The sequence below is a fragment of the Centroberyx gerrardi genome, chromosome 2, assembly GCF_048128805.1.
Source record: "Centroberyx gerrardi isolate f3 chromosome 2, fCenGer3.hap1.cur.20231027, whole genome shotgun sequence".
NCBI classification, from domain to species: Eukaryota; Metazoa; Chordata; class Actinopteri; order Beryciformes; family Berycidae; genus Centroberyx; species Centroberyx gerrardi.
Window position 1 is genome coordinate 1,279,862 of NC_135998.1, and position 22,572 is coordinate 1,302,433.

General features: G+C 48.8%; 1 protein-coding gene across 1 annotated transcript; it reads left to right on the top strand.

Annotated features, from left to right (window-relative positions):
• The first annotated feature begins 15,681 nt into the window (after positions 1-15,681).
• On the top strand, positions 15,682-16,611 carry LOC144542409 (ubl carboxyl-terminal hydrolase 18-like). Its single transcript, XM_078289010.1, has one exon. The coding sequence runs from the start codon at positions 15,682-15,684 to the stop codon at positions 16,609-16,611; it is 930 nt and encodes a 309-aa protein (XP_078145136.1).
• The last annotated feature ends 5,961 nt before the right edge of the window (positions 16,612-22,572 follow it).

Consider the following 22,572-nt stretch of genomic DNA (forward strand, 5'->3'; position numbering starts at 1 on the left):
TATACGCCGAATGTGGACCAGCAGCTTTGTACTTGGCCTCCATCTCCTTTCCAAGTAAAGCATCCAAAGGGTTCAGGCCTACAGAGCCCACATAGGCATTTCTTAGCCTCGACGGACTGCACTCAGACTCTAAGGAGTTGGATCTTCCATAGAGTAACATAGAGGCTTCGGGAGTTATCACAAACCTAGTCTCTTCAGAGTGAGTTATCCGAACCGAGTCATGTAAAGACATTTTAGTTTTTTCATTTCCCACAATCTTCTCAACCATCGCTCTTTGGCTTGCAGCTATAGTCCTCACCTGCAACACTCCGATTGCAACCGCGGACCGTGCTGCAGCAGCTTTCCGCATGAAGATCAAATCAGAGTTAAACTGGGTATACCGCGGGTACTCAGGGAGCGTGCGGTCGTAGAAGTAATTCGGTTCCACAAAAGACAGCCGATTTGCGAGGGACTGATCTTTACGCTTGGTTGAGGTCACCATGACAGCCTTCATAGCTGCACCAGATCCCAGGTTCGTATGATGGTCCTGGGTTAAGGGCTTGAAGCGAACATCTGCATCGTGATACACCAACTGCTCAGCTTGATCGGAGTATGCCGTGAAAGCAACGTAGCGCAGGATATCTGAGGCTGAGGCATAAAATTTGTTGCCTCTGAACTCCTCGTACGTCGCTCGTAGATTGTCGTACATGGTTTCTAGATATCGAGCCCGCGCTGGGATCATTTCCATCATCAGTGTTTTAGCTTTAGTGAACACATCCGCATCCAGCTCCATGACAACTTTACTGTCTTCCGCGAGACCAGTATTTTTCAGGTGTTGCATCGTCCTAGCGTCCAACACCAGTCTGTTCTTATGAAAGAAGTTGGCCTGTTCCTTGATAGCGTTCATATGGGGCATGAGATTCTCCCCATTACCGACCCACGTTGTGAAGTGCAACATATCTTGAGGTTGGGCCAGTCCCGTGGACACAAAGGCTAGAAACATAATCAATGCTACTGCAGAGCCTGAAGTTATATCTAGACCCATCTTTTTTTTTACACTTGGATGAAGCTCTGTTAGAGCTGAAGCTATTGTATAATTTAAGTAATTCCCCCTTCATCCAAATGTTTGTAAGTGAGGATCACACTGGATAACGCTGTTTTTAAAAGAGGAGAGCATTCTTACAAATGACATATGTCCAAGCTAATCCAACCCAGGCTGACACATCCAACCGGGGAGCAAACGGTCAACCCAGGCGCCCAGGATATGGGTTCCAGGTACATCCAATATTTCCCTTCCACTGGTAGATGTACCGTGATAACGATCGTCTTCTTTACTATTCGGCTTCTCTTTTCTTTTTCTCTCGTTCCTCCGATCTTCTATTCTCCTCCCTGGAATTGACAGCAGATCATGGCGCGTGGACAACTTGCTGTGCTAATGCAAATTGTACGTGTCTCACAGGATAGTCGTATGAACTTTTGACTTTCGGGTCGATGTAGCACGCAATGATGGCTAATAGGGCGTTGACATGGTGGTAGTGCGTGAGCTCTATGTACATAGGTCTGGTGAAGAGACTGTCCTTGGGTCCTATCAATACATCAACATCATTGTGGTCGACGGATTTCACGTTGACACGGAGCAGGGTTTCCTTCTCCTGAGCTGTCAAGGTCCTGTTCTTCAAGAGAAGGCAGTTGTACCACGTGGCCATTGCATTAGTCTGGGGTGGATGGCTGGGGTTACTTGCGAGAGGAGAGGTCTGCTTCAGTTAATATTATCCGACGGGTTTGGTGAGAGTGGGAGCCTGATCGAGTTCTGGTCAGACTGTGCGTGACTTCGCTAGGTGCGCGGCGGGCTGCTGCCTTTACCCTGTCTTCAAGAATGAATTTTTGGACACAGTCTATCACTGTCTCATCTGCACCGCTTCCCTGGTTGTAATAAAGAAGTGAATAAAGATGTGCAGCAGCAGTATGAAGATGACTCCAGGACAGACTAAGGAGACAAGTGTACACATTTATATGAATCTAAATTCTAAAAAAAAATCTTTCTGTCTTTGTTTTGTCTTGTTTATTCTTTTTCTGTGTTGAACATGTCAATAAAGAGAGACCAGACGCTGAGAAATATATTTCCTTATCATTTTATTCACATATGTAATACTACAAAAACTGCTCCACAACACATACACACACACACACACACACACACACACACACACACACACACACATATATATATATATATATATATATTGTCGACGGTGGCGGTCCTTACATGAAGCTGGATTGTGAATTGTAAGGGTTTGAGCTTCTGCTCATGTAGTCTCGACCGGAGGAGGGTATGCCCATAGCTTCTGGTATGTCTCTCTGAACATCAACCGGGATCCTTTCATGCTTCCCCTTTAGGACGGTAGACGTGAGCACCATGGTCACTACGTACATGATGTAGATTATGATGTTGAACACGGCGATGGCACACTCCATGTTGTGCAACCTCTGTGTATCGCTAATCAGAGGTCGGTACAGCATCTCCATGCAACCTGAAACCACGGCCATGAACAGCTGAATGTTCATCATGATGAGGCACGTAATCACGGTCCTGGTGCTCTTGGTGGATTCCAGACCCCTGTAGGAGCTGTCGGAGTCATCCATTTTCCATTTGCTCTTGGCGGCGAAGTAGCTGAGTACTATGCTCACAACCATGGCCAGGCACCCGAGCGTGATGAGGGCTATCCCCGCATGTATGTAAGCGTACTCGTAGTCGGGTCTGTCCTCGGAAGAAGGCGAGGGCGTGGTGTCTGCGTCCCGCCTACCCGCGGTCCTCGTCCTGTGCTCGCTGTCGATGAAGTACAGGATGTTGTTGGGGATGGTCAGGAACCCCACGATGAGAGAGGTGATGACGGCAATGGCTGCTCCCAGCTTGCCCCTGAAACGGGCCGCGCTCAGGATAGTCACGTTAGGGATGGCTGACATTCTGTTGTTAAACATATCCATGCTTGTGGATATCAGGGAGTTGAAGCCTCCCAGGGTCATTTTCTTGCGATTCATATCTCTCGGAAGGGGATTCTTCAATCCCCCCTTTTTTTGGCAGGTTGTCCTTCCTTACTCGCGTTGCGACACTAGAAGTAACCGTAACGGCCGTCGTTTTGTTTTTGTTCCTGTCAAAGGGATCCGGTTATTGCAGCGACCTAACAATCCTAGAACATTTAATACAATGAAGCTCCGAGAGCCCGTAATCGAGTTCCGTGGCTCGAACGGCAAAATGTGCGCGAAGTCTACGCGTGACCACCGGTGGTACAAGGTTAAGGGTATCACCAAAACCCTAGACTCTATCACATGCTACAGGAAGCGCTCGTCCGGTCACAACATGATAAGCATGGATCTGTTCACGAGGGTCGTCAAGGACCTGAACGCCAACCCGGAGAGCTCGCTCGACTGGGTGTCCGAGTACGTGACAAACCTGAACGCGCCCGAGTCCAAGGGGCTGGCGTTCAAGGACGCGCTGCTGGAACGGTTCAGGTCTAAAGCCCTGACTCTAGAAGCCTGCAGACACCTGTGGGACAGGAGCCGCATGTCCACCGACATAGGCGTCGCGGTAGACGTGCAGTGCAAGGATGTGTTCAACGGAAAGAAGAAGATGTGTGACGTGGGCCCTGTGTCTCGCCTCGTTCTCACGCAGCTCAAGGCTCTGCGCCTGACTCCCATTTGCGCCGGCCTCAAGGTGGCCAGCGTGCCCACGCCCGACATGCTCAGCGAGCCCGGCTCCTATACGTACCACAACAGGTGCACGGAAGGCTGCAAGTCCATGCGCAGCAGCTGGGGCTTCTACACCGAGGTGGACCTGGTGGCCCACGACACCGTAAAGGACAACATAGCGCTGCTGGAGCTCAAGACCAGAAACAACGACATTCTGGACCGTAACACCTTGTGGCGATACAACACGCAACTGTGGCTCACGTGGTTGATGTTCTCGCTCACGTACCCGAGCATGGCCGAACGGTCCACGGCGTACCTAGTGATAATCAGACCCGGGACCAACCGAGTTACCATACGGAGTTGCTCAAGGCCCACCATTTCTAAGACTATGCGCGATAACTTCCCGTGGCTGAACTGTTACTGCTGGCGGGTGCTCAACTGTCTGACTCCTATGTGTGTGAACATGAGAGTGGAGACCAAGATCGCCTCCGCAGCAAGGAGAACGGCGTCCCGGCTAGACCCTACCGACTTGTGTTACAGGAACGAGCTTTTCAACAAAGAGAAAAGGAAGAGGACTAAGACTGTAGAGATGTCGACAAGCGGAGATTCGGATGATGTCCATCCTATTGAACTTAATGATGACAATGACGAATGTGAGTGAACATGAATAAATGTATACATGTGGTGTATTTGCTTCATCATTGTACCATGTAAGAGTTCAGTGAACCATCAAACCAGGGTTTATTTGGCCAATCGTAGACCATTCATGCAATGCGCCTAAAACATCCAACCAATGGTCAGTGGAGGTTATGCTTAGACCCACACTCCCTCTGGAACTGCGCCTTTATACCTAAAACCTTCTCAGTTCTCTCTTAATGAGCTAGCTACAATGAACATCTCTTGACGTTGAGAATTTTTCTTTTACAGGGACTTGACACAAGGTTTTTTTTATCCTCTTCTGTGCTTCATAGTCAGACTAATGCCTAACAGTTACATGTTTTGGCCTTGGTTGGATAACCCCCGCACAAAGCCCGTTGGACTAATCTCATGGCTATGTACACAGACTATATAAAACAACCCCAAGTAATTGCTCAGTGCTGCTCAGCACTTACTCCATTTGACTCGTAATCTACCAGATAACACTTTGACCGACATGGGGTTGAAACACAAGGCTATCCACGCAATGCTCGCCAACCCTCACCTGGCGCCGTTCGAATTGATCGCCAGACCGTCCCAGCTGCAGGATTGGACTCTGATAGACCATCTCATGGTCATCTACAAAGTCAAGGAAAGCGACTACATCGAGGATGACCCGCAGTCTTCCATAGTGAGCATGGCCAGAACACTGGCGTCTGCCTACATGTGGGAAAATCTCGGAAGTCGGTGCGTAGTGCTCGTAAAGGACGGCTCGGGGGCTCAGAAACCAGCCGTGAGGGAGATCAGACTAAACTGCCCCCCTGTACCTCACATAGAGTTCTGTAAACGTAATCTGTGCGCAATAGAGTACACCACGATGAAGCTGTTGGCCGAGATGGGTATGAAAAACAAGCTGTTTCTAGTGACTGGCGCGAAGGGGGGCTCCTCTGAGGCCGAGCTCCTAGAGGGAACCTCGGTTGATAACCTGGTGTCCTTCCACGAGAAGTACATGGACTACCAGGAGCACCAGGACAACGGCGTATACCCGGACACGCTTGACACAGCTCCCGAGTACGAGCTGTCCAACGTCGATCCCAGTTACGTCGACGGCTCGATAGATAGGCCCGAGGGAGTCGACGGCATCTTCGTGGCGACTTTTGCGGACCCCGAGACTAGCCGATTGTCTGTCTTGCGGGACGCGTGTCTACGGTGTAAGAGCACGGAGGCCGACATGCTGCTGGTGGAGTTGGCCAACATTCTGGAAGGTAGTGTGACCGTGTGCACCGGAGACTCCGACGTCGTGGCCGTGCTGACGGCTTGCGGCCGCGAGGGCATCACTATGAGGATAGACAATAAGAGCTACCATGAGGATCGAGACATGCACATGTCGACATTCGGGGAGCTGTTGTTCGCCACTCCTGAGAACCGCCCCTCCAAGATGCCGTTCGAGGAGCTGAAATCAAGCGAGGGTAGGTTTCGACTGCTGTGCGACATCGCCGCGGAAGACGAAGACCTGCTGCCAACGACTCGAAAGCAGCACAATGCTTTCGAGGACATTTTGGATGAGCACAACAAAGTCAACTTTAAGAAAAATGTAGCTAGGTACCTGTACCTAGGCGGGATCAGGGGATCTCTCTATGGTGTCTTTCTGTCTAGGTTCTTCAATTCCAACGCCCAGCGCTCGTTGGATAGTCTGGGACTTGCCGTGGATGAATCTAACGGTGAAACCGCAGTCCATTACATCTTCGAAATACTATGCCGCACATATGACGATAGTCCGTCTACCGGCGAGAAGAGGAAGTTCTCGTCTCTGGAGGAGCAGGAGGTCTCCGAGCTCGACCTGGATGATGCTGAGTATACGGTGGTGGTCCTGAGCAAAGAACAGAAAAAGGTAATGTGCGGCCTCCAGCGGTTGAGTAAGGCGTACATGAAGGGGATGGTGCCGAGGGGCAGTTACGGCCGCTTTTTGAGGTTGAACCAAACGGGGCAGCACTTTTTCATGCGCATGAAAGGAGATGTGATCCGAGACGAGACGGAGCGGATGGAAAGGGTGTTTTTCATGGCGCTGTGCGGGACCGATTATAACAAACTGCCGATGGGGTTGGGGATGAAGAGGTTGATGACCGGAGTGGTAACCAACTACAACTTGTTTTCCCGGTGGTGCAAAGCTCTGAAGAGTCTATTGTGGGGCACCGGGTCTCCTACGGTGAAAGACTATTACGACATGGGTATGAAGCTGGCCAATTTCACGAAAGTCCCCGCGAAAACCCGGTCTAGGCACTGGACCGAGGTGAACTGCGGATTGATGTTTAAGACCATGAAATACGTCTACGAACTGTGGAACCTGGAGAGACCGAAACTCGGGTCCGAGTACGGGTTCTCTGTACGTGACGGCATAGTCCACTTTGACTGTGAAGACAAGTATGTGTGACGAATGAAATGAAAATCACATTTCTGAAATGCATTGCGGTTGTAATGTGCCCCTATAAACATTTGACACGAATGGACCACACTAGCATCTGATCGCATTAGGTGATGTACAAATGAATTACGCACCAACCACACTTCCTTTACACCATCCTAATATGGGAACAGTTCACATTGTCCAAATGAGCTGAAATGAGCTGAAATGAGCTGCCGTGGGACATGTCAGTGTGCACTTGATTGGAAAAGCTGCTGATCGCAACTGCTGAAGACTATTTCAAAGGGTTATAAGGAGCACATCTCTCCTAAGGTTCCTAGGGATAACCGTTTGAAACAAACATTTGTCAGATATTCAGCATTAATATCATGCTATGTTTATATGTAATGATCATATTGTGTTTGTAATAAAAGGTCTCCAATGAAAACATGTACTTTTCTGTCTGTATTCATTGAGGGTATCTAATCAAGGCTCATTTATCCAACTTCGGAATGTTTGGTGAACCATTGTTAAATGAACAAGTGAAATGACTAACACAGGGGTGTTTGCTGGGATGAACCTTCAACTGAGTCACACACTATAGTAATAAGTACCCAAGGAATTTTTATTTTTATTTTACAAGAAACATGGGTTACATAGCTTGTTATATGCATCACAAGGAAACAAATGTCCTTCTGATTTCAAAGTGTTCCGTTGTAATATCCAGCCACCCAACCGGTCTAGCCGACCACTGACGATAGCTCTACCACCAGGTCCATTTGGTCAATTTGCGTGAAGATCAGACTCATCACAAACGCTGCATCGTTATAGTGGCTGGAAACAATGTCATGCGATAGGTCGTAAATGTCCAGATTCTCGATATTTCCACAGCTCAAACGCTTGCAACCCTCCACGATGTCCCATGACAGTAGCCGTTTCACTCGTTCCAATTCACATTTTGTGAGGTTCTCCAACAGCTTGCACAAATGTGATCTATCAATGTGTTTCCCACGCAGATCACAAACTGCAAGTTCCTCAGGGTTGAGCACCTCCACATCAGTCACTTTGAAGTTATGGTCCAGACTTTTGAGTGTGTCGACTATAGCATCCCACGCAACACACCTACTCAAGTAAGACCACATTATGTCAATCAGAGGCTCAGGGTATTTCTCGTAGGATTTGTCTGACCTGTGCTTCTTAAGCATCTGACCGATCAACATGTTTACATTAGGAGTCAGTGGCAGATTGGTGTAGTCTTGTATAGCTGCCACCAGCTTGTCAAACTTGTCCTTATTCGTCTTCAGGTAATTAGCCATTTTAAATTTCGGAGTCAGTTTCATTTTCGTGTCTCTGCTCTCTGCTCTCTTGGATGAGTGAAGATGTGCAGGTGTACAATAAGTGACTCATTTTATACAGCCACGATTCATTTTGGTGGCCGTGACTCATTCGTCCAACCAGTGTTACATCTATGGGAGACCATTTATTCAACCGTGGACCATTTGTCCAACCAATGTTAAGTATACCGGAGCTGTGAGATTGAAAATGTCCAACCAGGGTAGGATCCACATTAGATAAAAGTATTAAAATTCCCAGACACATTTTGTTTTACCTTTTATAGGTCTCAACCGAAGCTCTATAGTGTTCACGACCCACGTTGGCAAGTCATGGCTGTACACTCGTGCCTGTAGAATATTATCATCCCGTACAAACAGGCAATGGCTAAATACAGAGAACATTTTGCCGAGTAACATCAGAACCTGTGTAATGCTCTACGAAAGAGGCTGATGTAAAAACTGTTGTCAGATCGGACAGTCTCACTGCAATCTCCCGCTATGCCATCACGAAAAAAGAGTACAACCCTGGACCTCAACAGCCTAGCCTTGAAAGGCGAGCGTCTCCCCGCGAAGACTCGGCTGGGCATGAGGAGAGAGCTAGGCTTCGAGCCTTCGCTCCCTACTGTAGCTGAGCGAGACCCGACCGTCGCCGACTCGCCGCGCGGCGAGCGTCTCCCCGCGAAGGCTCGGCTGGGCATGAGGAGAGAGCTAGGCTTCGAGCCTTCGCTCCCTACTGTAGCTGAGCGAGACCCGACCGTCGCCGACTCGCCGCGCGGCGAGCGTCTCCCCGCGAAGGCTCGGCTGGGCATGAGGAGAGAGACCTACCAGAGGGGCCGGAAGGGATCGTGTTCGAGATTGGTGCACAGGAGATGCGGTGATAAGGACCTTGGCTGTCCCGGTACCAAGAGGCAAAGCGTTCAACGCGACAGCTCTGGAGCTAGCCCTCATCAAAGGAATTCGCTCAGAGACATATACCCTGGGTCCAGAGTGGACGCCTTCAAAAACACGTACAAGAACCGAGGTCTCCGTACTGAGTTCTACGTGTGACATGTTCAAAGTTTCCCCTTTATGGTTATGTGTGATGCGAAAATAAAAGACACATACATGGATATATGAGTTTTGAGGTTTATTTGTCAAACTTATGTTTTACATCACTCATCAAAGGCTACCATATTCCCACTATATTTTTAACCGTACAGTGTGTCAGAATCATTTTGACACTGTAAGTAAAAGTGGTATGTACCTCCGAAGCGCTTCACGTAGGTCACTGTACGCCAGTGCCACCTTATTAAGCTGCTTTATGTTGTAAACATTATCATGTCCTGCATACATATGGGTCGTTGTTGCTGCTTCCTGAGCTATCACGGTCAAATTTACTCTAATGTAGCTAGGTATCATGGTCCAGTCTCTTTTTCTGAAATATCGATCCTCCTTTCTTTTCACTATGATTTGTCTGAAAAGAGATGTGGAGAGCCTGAATTTCTTGGGTTTCATGGGTGTCATTCGGGATCGTATGGCCTTGTAGAGCTCCCATTCGCCGCAATGTCGCAGCTTCTCACATAGGATTTTGCAGTCCTTTATGTTATCAGCCACATGCCCCACAATGTGCTGCCTCAGCTCTTCGTTACATGCTAAACAGGACACAGACAAAAATAAAACACATGAGTAAGAGTATGTGTGTATATCACAGGGGATGAGGGGCAGCAGAGTAGATACTCACAAATTCCAAGACAACACGAAGGAGTTGAGTTGCAGATCTTTTTCAGATCCCCATGCTTTGTGCACAGCCCACGCAAGAGTTGGTCACCGTCGGCGTTCCGCTTGGCTGTTGTGAAAGCGAGATCAGTCCTTTTCATCGGCTCTTCCATGTCTACCATGTACTTGTGTACCTTGATATTGCGACTGAACCAGATACTGAAACCTGTTGGGTGTACCATGTTCAATGCTCGGTTTGATGATGAGCGCTTATCCCAAGCACTCGGCATTGTATGTGTTGCATCGTGTTTAGCATCCATCGCGCAACGAGCCAGTGAGTTGACCGGTCAACTGACTTGTACTCAGCGCTATTGCTGTGCACATCCCCGGCCTCCTGGTAGTACTCATATAGAGACTCTTTTGCCCAACCATGAGGTGTTTGTCCAACCAATACGAATCTCAGTTCAGAACTGCAGACTAGTTCCATGTTTTTAACTTTCACATTGAATAAAGACTTCGCTTCTATTCATGAATGTGTACAGAGTTTATTTTTTGTGTCTTCTATACTAGGACAGAAAGACATACAAGGTTCACTACATCATATACTTCATTGATACACATTTTGATAGACTTCGCTCCTATTCGTGTATGTGTACACAGAGTTTTTTTAAATCTTCTTTACTAGACATAGAATAATCAGTACATCATGTACTCCATTGATACCTATTTTGGTAATACGGTTTACATATTTTACACAAAACAAGCCCTCAATATTCTTCCTCACTCTCAACGTTTGAATCATAACATCCTTCGATAAACACATTCTTTGTTCTAGGTTTATTATCCGCTCCCTTGAAAGGTTTGATGTGAGATGGCCCGCTGAGCACGCTAAATTGGTGCTCAGTCAGGTCTGGATATAAAGACTGTTTGGTGTTGCGGTGCGGTGGGACCCGGTGATCCTGCTGCTTGGTGTAATCCATCTCTCGGTGTTGTTGATACTCTCGAACCTGCGGCTGCTGTGGCTGCTGCTGCGACGGCGGCTGCTGCTGCGGCGGCTGCTGCTGCGACGGCGGCTGCTGCGACGGCGGCTGCTGCTGCGACGGCGGCTGCTGCGACGGCGGCTGCTGCTGCGACGGCGGCTGCCGCTGATGCTCTAGAAGCTGATGCGCCGGCTGAGGCTGAAGCTGCTGCAGTTGATGTGGAGGCGGCTGTTGGGCGAGATAACGGGGGAACCCACTCACAAAGTTGTCTTTGGGGATAGGTGGAGCCGAAGGGTAGTTGGTACACACTTTAGTCTCCAGCCAGCTGCCAGGTACATCCGCTAGTCGGGGAGCTGTGTGTTTCTTGGGTTCCCACAGAGACATCCGGCTCAAACAGTTAGCCGTGGAACCCTCATGGTGGTAGGTCATAGGGTGGGCGGAGCTCATGCAGTACCGAAACAACAGATATATGTAGTATCTGGAGAGTTTGCGAGTGTCCATCGCTATGACATGGGGAATAGGCGTATCGGCACCCACCGTACTCTTGCACTCCATGCGGTGGAGAGACTCTACATCCGCTCTGGGTACGTACAGCGTCTCGACTCTCTGCCACATATCTCTCAAGAGCTTCAAAGCGATCTGGAATGCGCCTCCGTCTTTGAATGCCGTATCGTGCAGCAAACCCGTAGCGGGTGCCCCTGTCACTATCAGGCACTCAAATATGACCACGGAAGCATGTTCTGAGAACGTGATCTCTCTACGAACCAAATCGTTCATTTCCTACTAATTTAGTAATCCCTCGCAGATGTGTCACAGAGAAGGACAGTATGCCATAAAAGGTTTGGAGTTTGAGTCAACGTGTAAGTCCAAAAAATAGAATGGAAATGGCGCAAGGCAAGACTAAATTCAAGAGCCGCGTCGAAACTTTGCTAGAAATGGTAGATCGTCATAATCTGTATCACGTTAAGACTTTACATTACAACGACGTGCAAGGCGTACTCAAGTGGCTAGAGGTAAAAGGTGATGAAATCACCTTCGCGCAAGACGAAGACACCGTAATGGTACTCAATAGGTGTGTCACCTATCTGCCTAAGCTCGGAAACGTCGGAGTGATGTGTATCTTCGAGCAACCTCCGTTCAACATTGAGGAGAAAGAGCGCCTAGTAGTATACATAAGACGAGAGTACGAGGATGCACATGTCTCACCGAGTGCGAGCTGTAAATACGATTCTATAGTATTGTTCCTGGTGATCCAATGTAAGACGAAATCCCCGTACTCTCTGACCCAGAGCAATTTGGTCAAGGACACACAGAGAATGCTCAATGACTTGAATCGTCAGCTGCCTTTATTCCCGATGTTCGCAAGTTGTCAGGATCATGACATCAACCACATACCGCAGCAGTCGTCGCCTGTGATAGATGGCTTATTGCCCACGAGCTACAACACAACCGCCCCCAGGACGTCCATGGTGACCATAGACAACTTTGGGCGAAAATACGAGCCTGTACAATGTACTGCCGAGGCCAACCCATGGAGCATCTACACCAACGTAGGGGGGTCCCAAGAGTCGTCCCAAGAGTCGACATGCGAGTTCGATATACAACAAATGATAACCGAGCCAGACAACGTGCTCGGTCGAGGAGGCTTTGGTTTGACCGTTCCGATCGACAAGCACCTCGTCGCGAAAACCAACTTGTTTCCAGAAATGGTCAACTGGAGCATGCCTTTCATAGAGGACGAATTCTATCGCTACGCGCACCTGGCCTCTCAAGTGGAAGAGATCATGATCGGTGTCTCGCTAAAACACCCCAACATCCTGCGCACACTCGGAGGCCTGTGGTGTGACATGCCCGGCTACCAGTTAGGAGGGAGGGCTGTGATCGTCATGGAACGGGCCCTATTCTCGCTACAGGAGTTCATGTGGCACATAAAGGACACCTCGGTTGTACCTGCCGTGGAACTGGACACTCTCCGAGGGCTGGAGAATCTGAGATCCAGAACCATCCAGCACAGGGACTTCACGTACAGGAACGTCTTGGTCTGTCACCAGCCGGATAGAACACCTCTACCCTTCACTTTTAAGATCAGCGACTTTGGCACGTCGTGCAACTTCTCTACCCCCGATCAGCCGCGGGGTAACCGCACTAACATGGCCCCTGAAGTGTTGTGGTGCATGAACGCGGCCACCGGGAGCGACATATTCAGTTGGTATTGCGTGATGTGGGAGCTACACAGCCGCTCACCCTTGATACGATATAACACGGGACGCGGCCGGGGTTATTGTAAAAAGACGTACGCAAAGAATCTATCCAAATTGGTTGGGGTCTACAGCCCCGAGAATCAGGAAACGTTCGAGCTCGGCTACATGAAAGCGATGAACGCTCGAGCCATTCACACCGAGCACAAAGACAAAAGGCCTAGTGTGCCGGCGATACTGGAGAGCCTCAAGTCCATGGGCTGCTACATAGCGGACAAGCACTTTATCTCGATGGGAGTGCTCTGCATTACGTTGTTCCCTCAAGAGAGGTTGTCTCCTTCCCAACTGTTGAAACTGCCTCGATACCAGTGTTTGATGCGGGACATCTCCGAGGCTCGGCTGCCTCCTGAACACTTAACTATGCCGTTGTCCATCCAGGTAGGGGAGTATAGGATGAGCGACATCATAGTCAGCGACGACTGCGTCCCCAAGGGACTCGGTGAGCTGATCACAGAGAAATCCGTCACGGGGTCCCCCGTTACAGTGATCAAACACTACCCCAAAGAGTACTACGGGATAGACTTCATGAGACTGGCTCCCGGTTTAATTCAACCTTACGATTGGTACTCGGAGAAGGCCAAAGCGCTTACAAACACATACAAGAGCAAGTATAATAAACGCAAGGGTAATCACATCGACAACCCTGTCCAGGTTAGGCGCTCGAAGATGGATCCTGGGGTCTACGTAGACAATCCCAACGAGGGTACTTCGACGATGGTCTGCGACCAACAACGTCAGGTTGCTCCTCAACCTGGCGTCACCAATGTGACACGGACGCACAAGCAGGGTGTCGAGCTGCTGCCTATTCAACCCGATGAGGCCCATAACATGGCTACAGAAAACGCGGTTGGAAACGCTGCGAGATACGTGATGTTGGAGGTGTCCCCACCTGATATGATAAATCTGGAACGGAGCTCGAACTCCGCTGAAATCTTGAGCAGTAGCGATCTGGATGATTCTATACTCCGCATTGTCAATTCTTTTCTATCTCTGGCGAGCGACAACCCCATCGGGGCTGTAGATGTGAGCAACACCCAAGGAGGAGCCAACGCAGACACACTCGACGCGGACACCTTAGTCATTTGTGATATCGAGGGGAGCCATATTACAGCGAGTCAAAGACGAGACAAAGATGCACTGCAACTGCAACTGCAACTGCAACTGCAACCGCACAGTGACTCCAACGCTGATCCAGTCCGGGGAGCCGTCGAGGTGAGCGATATTACAGCGAGTGACGAAGATGCACTGCAACTGTAACCGCCCGGTGACTCGAACGCTGATCCAGTCCGGGGAGCCGTCGAGGTGAGCGATATTACAGCGAGTGACGAAGATGCACTGCAACTGCAACCGCCCGGTGACTTGAACGCTGATCCAGTCCGGGGAGCTGTCGACGAGCCACAGGGTACGGTGATATTGCGGGGCAAGAAGATCGACGGGGAGATCGACACGGTCATGGTCATCCTCAAGAGCCACAACGAGAAGGAGATAGGACGTTTCAAAGACAACGTAGTCACACTGTCGCAAGGCATGACCCTAATGTACCCTCTTATATTCGCAGGCCCCCGTGATGGATTGTGTAAGTGCTCTAAGCGCAACGGTATGTTCATCTTCCAGTACGCCCAGTTCTTCGAAGAGTCAGAGCAGGTGTTGTACTGGAACGCGTTGGACTCTCGTAATTCGGTATATGTCTTCCTGTTGCAAGTCTTTCTTACACTCAAGGCCGCCTTAGACGTGAAGCTGTTACCCACGTACATGACCGAATGGAAGGATGTACTGATCGGCAAAGGAGCCGTGATGATCGACATTGTTGCTTATCTCAGTAGGAACTTCAACAAGCCCCAGTCCTCAATGTTCAGCGACCGATCAACTGGGTAGTCTCTGTACTACTATTGTGGGAAGACACTTGCCCAATTCCAATCTGTGCAAATGGCTTCAGACGCTGAGCGCCGGCGTGTCGGCATCGTTCGTGCTGACCAAGACCATCGAGTGGCTGAGACACTTTGATCAGAGCGAACGGACAACCCCATCTCTGTTGACCCTAGACGGGAACTTTTTCACATTCAGGGATTATTCGTCCGACATACCTAACTGGCTGACACAATTGGGTGAGGAGGAAGAACCGCGCGAGAGAAGCTGTGCCAAAACGCTGGTGTACGGAGACCCCAAGCCTTTCAGAGGCAACCAGGCTGCACAGGACATGGGTGATACGAAGTTGAATACACTGGCTAGGAGCATAGTGCTCAGGATGAGAGCCAAGATGTTTGGATCCTCCAGGGTCGAGGTGACAGCACTGGATTGCACGCGGGGTTTGATGAAGGTGACTCTCTGCGACTCCGCACTCTCTGGGATTTCCAGCATAGAGCAACTGGACCGGTCGATGTTACAGACCGACAGTGACTGTTTCACACACGACGCCGTTTCGCAGACCGAGTCCAAGTGGGCCCCTGTCATAATGGTCACAAAGTTTAAAAGAGCTGGGCCTCTACACGAGTTAACTGTCGAGTATTACAGGATGACGATCCTCGTGGTTCTGCTGACCAAACTGGGATCTGCGAGATCTCTCAGAGAGCTGTTCCAGAGTACGACAACGTTCAGCATGACAGACTACTAAATACTACACTTACGGATTTACGCAGTCTAACGGTCCTTAGGACATGTATACACTTTACTGACTCTGCTGCTTGTGCTGAGATCTTTGTCCGCCTTCAACCATGCGAGGCTTGATCAATTACGGGACCCATTGTAGTATCAACAGCGTGGTGCAGTGCCTGTACGGCACCCGCGAGCTACGGGGTCTCATTCGGGACATCGACGAACAAGAATACCGGGCTCCTAAAAAGAACACGGTGGCTGCGATGCTCAAGGGTCTCATTTGCGAGATGGACAAAAACAACCACGGATCATGCGACCCGAGCTTTCTCATAGACTCCATGAGCGCATACAGTGGATTGTCTTTCGAGGTTCAGGAGGACTCAGACCTCGTCTTCAAGTGCATCCTCAACGCTCTAACAGATGACGACGGGCCTGCTGAAAAGGTTGGACAATTGTGGGACATCAAGATGGAGAAACGTATACGCTGTCTCCGTTGCAACGTAGTCAAGTCTACACTCGATAAGTTGAACACAATCCCCGTGTTTATCGAAGATAATCTTCCTGCCGAGCTGCAGGAATACATCAAACAGTACTCTGACAACACGCTGACAATGTGTGACTACCATTGTGCACATTGTCACACTAGAACCCAGATCGAAATCACAAGCAAGGTTTTGTCATTGCCCCCCGTTGTATGTATGTGGATCGCACGCGTTAAAAACGTTGGCAGAGATACCGTTAGTTTAGTCAAGATAGACAAGCGCCTCGCTTTCCCCGAGACTCTGGATCTGAAATACATCATGAAAGAACCCGAAGCGGCCGCTGACGCTCTATACGAGTTGTACGCCGTCATAGCCCACTGTGGTAGTCACTACAGTGGACATTACAGTGCTTATGTGCGGGGAGATGACACTTGGTATCTTGCGGACGACACTCAAGTTAGGTTGTGCTCGTGGGACACTGTGAAGTCAACCTACGAAGCAGGATCTAACTTTTACGATGGAGTAGCTTACATGCTCATGTACCGCAGGAGAGACAGCTCCAATTAAACCTATTGTGGCAAGATAGCCCATGTGTATATGATACTAGAATTTGTGTGTACCTGTGCAGTCTGTGTAACCAACTTCATGGGTTTCATTTCTTGTGTCTATGTGGAATAAATAAAGATCTCGTGATACATACACTGGTCTTTATCTTCATTTTATTATCGCATATAAGGACGATGCCAAGTAACATACATGCACAATAGTATCACACAGGTCTAAGGTAATACTACAGAGGACCGAGGTCCTTCTAACTGGGTGATACACACGCCGTTAGCCAGCCCCTCTAAATATCACAGGTTTCATTTCTTGTGTCTATGTGGAATAAATAAAGATCTCGTGATACATACACTGGTCTTTATCTTCATTTTATTATCGCATATAAGGACGATGCCAAGTAACATACATGCACAATATTAGCACACAGGTCTAAGGTAGTACTACAGAGGACCGAGGTCCTTCTAACTGGGTGATACACACACCGTTAGACACACCAGCCCCTCTAAATATCACAGGTTTCATTTCTTGTGTCTATGTGGAATAAATAAAGATCTCGTGATACATACACTGGTCTTTATCTTCATTTTATTATCGCATATAAGGACGATGCCAAGTAACATACATGCACAATATTATCACACAGGTCTAAGGTAGTACTACAGAGGACCGAGGTCCTTCTAACTGGGTGATACACACACCGTTAGACACACCAGCCCCTCTAAATGTCTATCCTAGAAGCGCTTTTTATGTGGGGGGGTTACAGGTTTTATATTCAGCTATCACTTCCTATCAAAATAACAATCCAGAGTATTAAGAGCCTTTGGTTCTTCTGCTTTAGAATCTGGTTTAGAATACCTATCTGACAGTACTACAGAGGACCGAGGTCCTTCTAACTGGGAGATACACACGCCGTTTGCCAGCCCCTCTAAATATTGTATCATAAAAGCACTTTGGGGGCCGGGGCGAGGTTTTTTCATTTTCACCACACGGGAAGACATGATAACCAATCTCACATAGAAACAAGATAGTCTTCCTCGGAGTCCTCTTCCTCAGAGCCTGTTTCAAGGTCGCTACAACCTGCCCTTTCGGGTCTGTTGGTTAGTCTATGTGAAATATCGTCCAATTCGACATCAGAATCGTCCTCCTTGCACGAGCCTGGAGCTGCGATGGGGTCGGCAGCTCGGTTCGCGTCCGCCTCTCTATCTAGCCGAGACTCTTCACGGGCCCACTCTCCCTCGTTGTAATCGGATGACTCTTGTTCAAGAGTGTCAGTACGCCACACAGCGTGAGCGATAGAATTCACTGTTTCTGCAGCCTCTCCACTTAACTTCAGCTCCTTGGACTCTGGAAAAACAGGACTCCGATGTGACGATTTAGGGCTGGCACGGTTGCTGTGTTCTCGTCTTTCGACAGCCTCTTGTTCTATGGACCTCTCAGACGCTTCTGTCTTTTCACATGTCTGTCTGGGCGTATTGACAGACCCGCCCTTCTGAGTCGAGCTCCTACTGTGTGGTCTTATATCCTCCTGCTCGGGGTCACTCACGCTCACTGAGTCAGTGTCGCTCACAGGACAGCGTGTCTGGTGTATCTTCAAAGTGTTGATCTCCTTTGTACTTTCCCTCAGTTTAACCCCTCCCTCGTAGTCATCGTCATCAGATTCCGAACTGGACAGCTTCCTTTTGTACAGAGAGGAGTCCTGCTTGTGGGTCTGTTTGTCCTTAACAAGCTTGACCTTTTCACACTTCTTATCATACTTCCTATTGTGTTTCCTGTTAGTACAAGTTTTAGCTTCTCTGTCAAAGCGCTGAGTAGGGTTATTTTTAACCGCCTTGACACTCCTGCTGCGCTTCTTTTCACTCTCCTCAGAGTGATAGTTGCCCTTTGTACGTTTGATGCGCTTCACATCCAGCTTGATGTGTTCCTCCTCAGAGTCAGATTGCGGTGTGCGTTTAAATCTCCCCCTTTCCTCCATCATAACACTACAGGCAGGCTCGGGGGAGTCATTTTCGGACTCTGAACTCAACAGGAGCTTACACTTGCGCCCCGCCTTAACATTCTTTGTCTTACATTTGGCCTTTTCTGCCTTCCTTTTAACCTGCTCGCAGAATTCCTCCTCATCGGAGGGTAGGTCATGCACCAGAAAGTTGTCACTGTAATCGTATTCATCAAGACTCTCGGCTTCATCGTAGTCCTTTGTAGCCTCCAAATCATCGCCTGGTATCTCATACTCGTCCTTGTCGTCGTCGTGCTCATCCTCGTCCTCGTCCTCGTCACAGTACACTTCATCCACCTTGAACAGCCAATCGTCCTCGTCTTCACTATACCTGCAGCGCGGGCCGTGTACTTGCGAATCACGGCCCTTGTTGGCGCTCTTGGATCCGGACGGCTTAGAAGCTGAAGTCTTCTTGTTGGATTTAGAAGCCGAAGAAGTCGAACAAAATCGCTTTGCCGGTTTGGGGTCAAAACGTGCTTCTTTCTTAGCACATTTGCCAACTCGTTTGGTAGCAGGGTGCTTGGTATGCAGAGCCCTCTTCTTGTTTTGAAACTTGGACGATTTAACCATAGACCGATCCGAATAATCCCCTAGACTCACCTGATCCGGAGTACCCCGGAAAGACGATAATATTTTTATAAAGAGCACCTTGGCGTTAGCATGCAGCTGTGTCATCTCCTTGTCCTTCTCATCTTTGTCCTTTATCTTGGGCATATCATTTTTCGCCAGGGCGTGCCAGATCTTGGGTGCTTTGGCTGCGTTCTCCAAGGTCAGATGTTTGAACGAGTCATCCCACCTTGAAGTCATTTCGACGTTTTCCTCACCATATTTCTTTCGGCCGTAACTGGAGGCGATTTCGGCCAACGCAGCCCAGTCCAGTCTCATATTCGCCTGCACTATACTAATACGCTTGTTCCTTACGGCCGTGTGAATCTTGTTGTCAGAGGAGTACCTCTCCCAAAAGCTCATACATTCCTGCACTTTCTCAATCGGACAATAGAGCAACTCGGCCACCGCGAACGCCTTGGGGATCTTGTTGTCCATTAATTTAATGGCCAATTCCACCACCTCCACCATTATAGGGTCCATAATCATGCTCTCGACATGCTTGGGTAAATAATTCGACCAGCTGGTCGGATGCACCCGCTTGAGGAACGCAATCAAGGCGAGATTGTGTATCCCCTGATCCATGTCGGGTCCACTGATAAAAGTATCCCTCTCCAATTCCTTCATCGTGGCTTGCCAACAGCTTACTAGCTCCCCGTTGCCCTTGACGCAACAGTGCTTGACGGCCCTCATAAACCTAACTGTGGTAGACACGTACAGCTCAGGAGCCCGAGCCTGATCCTCTCTCAAGGCGACGACCGGGACCAGGTTCACCCGCTTGCCATCCAGCCACTTACCGTTCCTTCTAAAGTATACAGTACGCGCGCAGCCGTCGTCGTAGTGGAACTGCTTCAGATCACATCTTACTTGGTTTTCGTTGAAACAGTCCACGCTCGATTCACGCTTTTTCTTCAATATTTCAGCTGAAGCCGGCCCTACCACGCAGCACATGGGATGTATATCTTCCATGTGAGAGATCAGGGCGTTATCATCGGCGCACATCATCTGGTTAGGCAGGGTTTTATCCTCGTTACGCAGCAACTGAGCGGGCAGGATTTGTTGGAAGGAAGGAGTGACAGCTGTAGAGTGTGTGGGCACCTCCAGGGTCATGTCCCAAAAATCAAACTTGTCACCTGTTACCTCTTTCAGCACTTTGAGACTCTCCAGTCCCGGCACAAATAGTACCTCTTGTATGAAGTACGCCTTTCCCTTGCGTTTCCCGCTTGTCGGGACAAAGACAGTGTAGGTTCCGATCATGGATCTAGTGCTGTCGCAGTAGACCAGGTTGTGCTTTTCAGAATATTGTGTGACCACGGGAATCACCTTCTTACCACTGGGGCTTATCAGCTCTTTAGTCGGTATATAGAAGTTTGTGTAGTTACCGTATGCCAGCAGCACGTGTTTGAGACCGGCCTTGTCTACGCTTGACATAGATTCCAATTCGTTTCCACCTTGAATGTCCACCAGGTCCATCAATGCAAGCAAGAGCGAGCGTGAAGGCTTCTGCTGTATACTCTCCGCTTGGTCGATTACCATATTCCTGATATTCTTGTATACGGTTTTAGGCTTGAAGCTTTTATCTCTGTCAGATAGGTCCCGTTGCTTGTATACCATCAGGGAGGCCACTTCTTGAAACAGTCCTTCTGTGCTTTCACAGCTGAATAACTCACCTTGGTATTCAGAATTCGAGTACCACGGAGGGTATTCTGTCACGATGAACTTCGGGGGATCGTCCTCCATGGTGTGTATATCGCAGAATGAAAGCCACTTGTTCCAATAAAAACGATGTCAAGTCCTTTCTTGTGTTGATATCAGCAGGGCTATACAGGAAACTGAGTACACTGTATTTCACAGTGTAAGAGTGGAGCTAGTCATGTACCTCTCAAAGCTTCACAGGCTGTAATGCTCAAGTGGCTGCTGTAAGGGGCTTTTACATGCCAGGCTTTAGTATATGTACTGTGGTTGGATACAATGACCGTTTATCTGACGGGGGTTTGCCTTTCCAACACCCGGCCACTTTTCAGACCAATCATTTATCTGACTCGGGTTTGCCTTTCCAACACCCAGCCACTCTTCACACCAATCATTTATCTGACTCGGGTTTGCCTTTCCAACAACCAGCCACTCTTCAGACCAATCATTTATCTGACACAGGTTTGCCTTTCCAACACCCAGCCACTCTTCATACCAATCATTTATCTGACTCGGGTTTGCCTTTCCAACACCCAGCCACTCTTCACACCAATCATTTATCTGACACAGGTTTGCCTTTCCAACACCCGGCCACTCTTCACACCAATCATTTATCTGACACGGGTTTGCCTTTCCAACACCCGGCCACTCTTCAGACCAATCATTTATCTGACACAGGTTTGCTTATACAACCCCCACTTTTCAGACTAATCATTTATCTGACACAGGTTTGCCACTCTTCAGACCAATCATTTATCTGACACAGGTTTGCTTATACAACCCCCACTTTTCAGACTAATCATTTATCTGACACAGGTTTGCCTTTCCAACACCCGGCCACTCTTCAGACCAATCGTTTATCTGACACAGGTTTGCTTATACAACCCCCACTTTTCAGACCAATCATTTATCTGACACAGGTTTGCCTTTCCAACACCCGGCCACTCTTCAGACCAATCGTTTATCTGACACAGGTTTGCTTATACAACCCCCACTTTTCAGACCAATAATTCATCTGACTCAGGTTTGCTTATACAACGGGCCCTCACCGAAGGCTCAAGGATTGGTCTGTCTAACTGGGGATAGAATGTCCAACCACATGTCAATGAAGAGTAAGCCTGCACGATTTGCAGTGGTGAAATAAAAAAGTTATGTGAAAAGCAGTGTGTTTCTAACCCGTGTGCCCCCGCTATGCTCTCAAACCTTGTTTTCGTGATCACTGTTTAATATCATACAGACACAACCAAACACACACAAGATCGTATGTCACACAGGACATTTATTCAAGCATCCAAACGCAAAGGAATAAAATGTTATATACATCACACGTTTGGACATAATACACATTTACAAGGGTGCAGTTATCTATAACATTTTAGACCGTCTCTTTTGTGTATAGTTTGTGCGTATGACTCTCCCTCCTACTCGTACTCCTCCTCCTCCTCCTACTCCACAGAAAAACATGTACCCGATCCCAGCTGAGAGCCCGGTGCACCAAGCCATGAGTATAGCAACAGAGGTCCATAGCGCCGCATCACTGGCGAACCCTGAAAGCCATCCTCCGAACGTGACCCTGCTGGCAGTCATCTCATTGTACCGCTTGTCAAACTCTTCTAGGCTTTTTGTGATGTTCTCCAGATCCTCTCGCACATCGATGAGCTGCACGCTGGTGTTTA

Coding starts and splice junctions, on each gene's coding strand:
- LOC144542409 (XM_078289010.1), top strand. CDS start 15,682: ATGCGAGGCTTGATCAATTACGGGACCCATTGTAGTATCAACAGCGTG.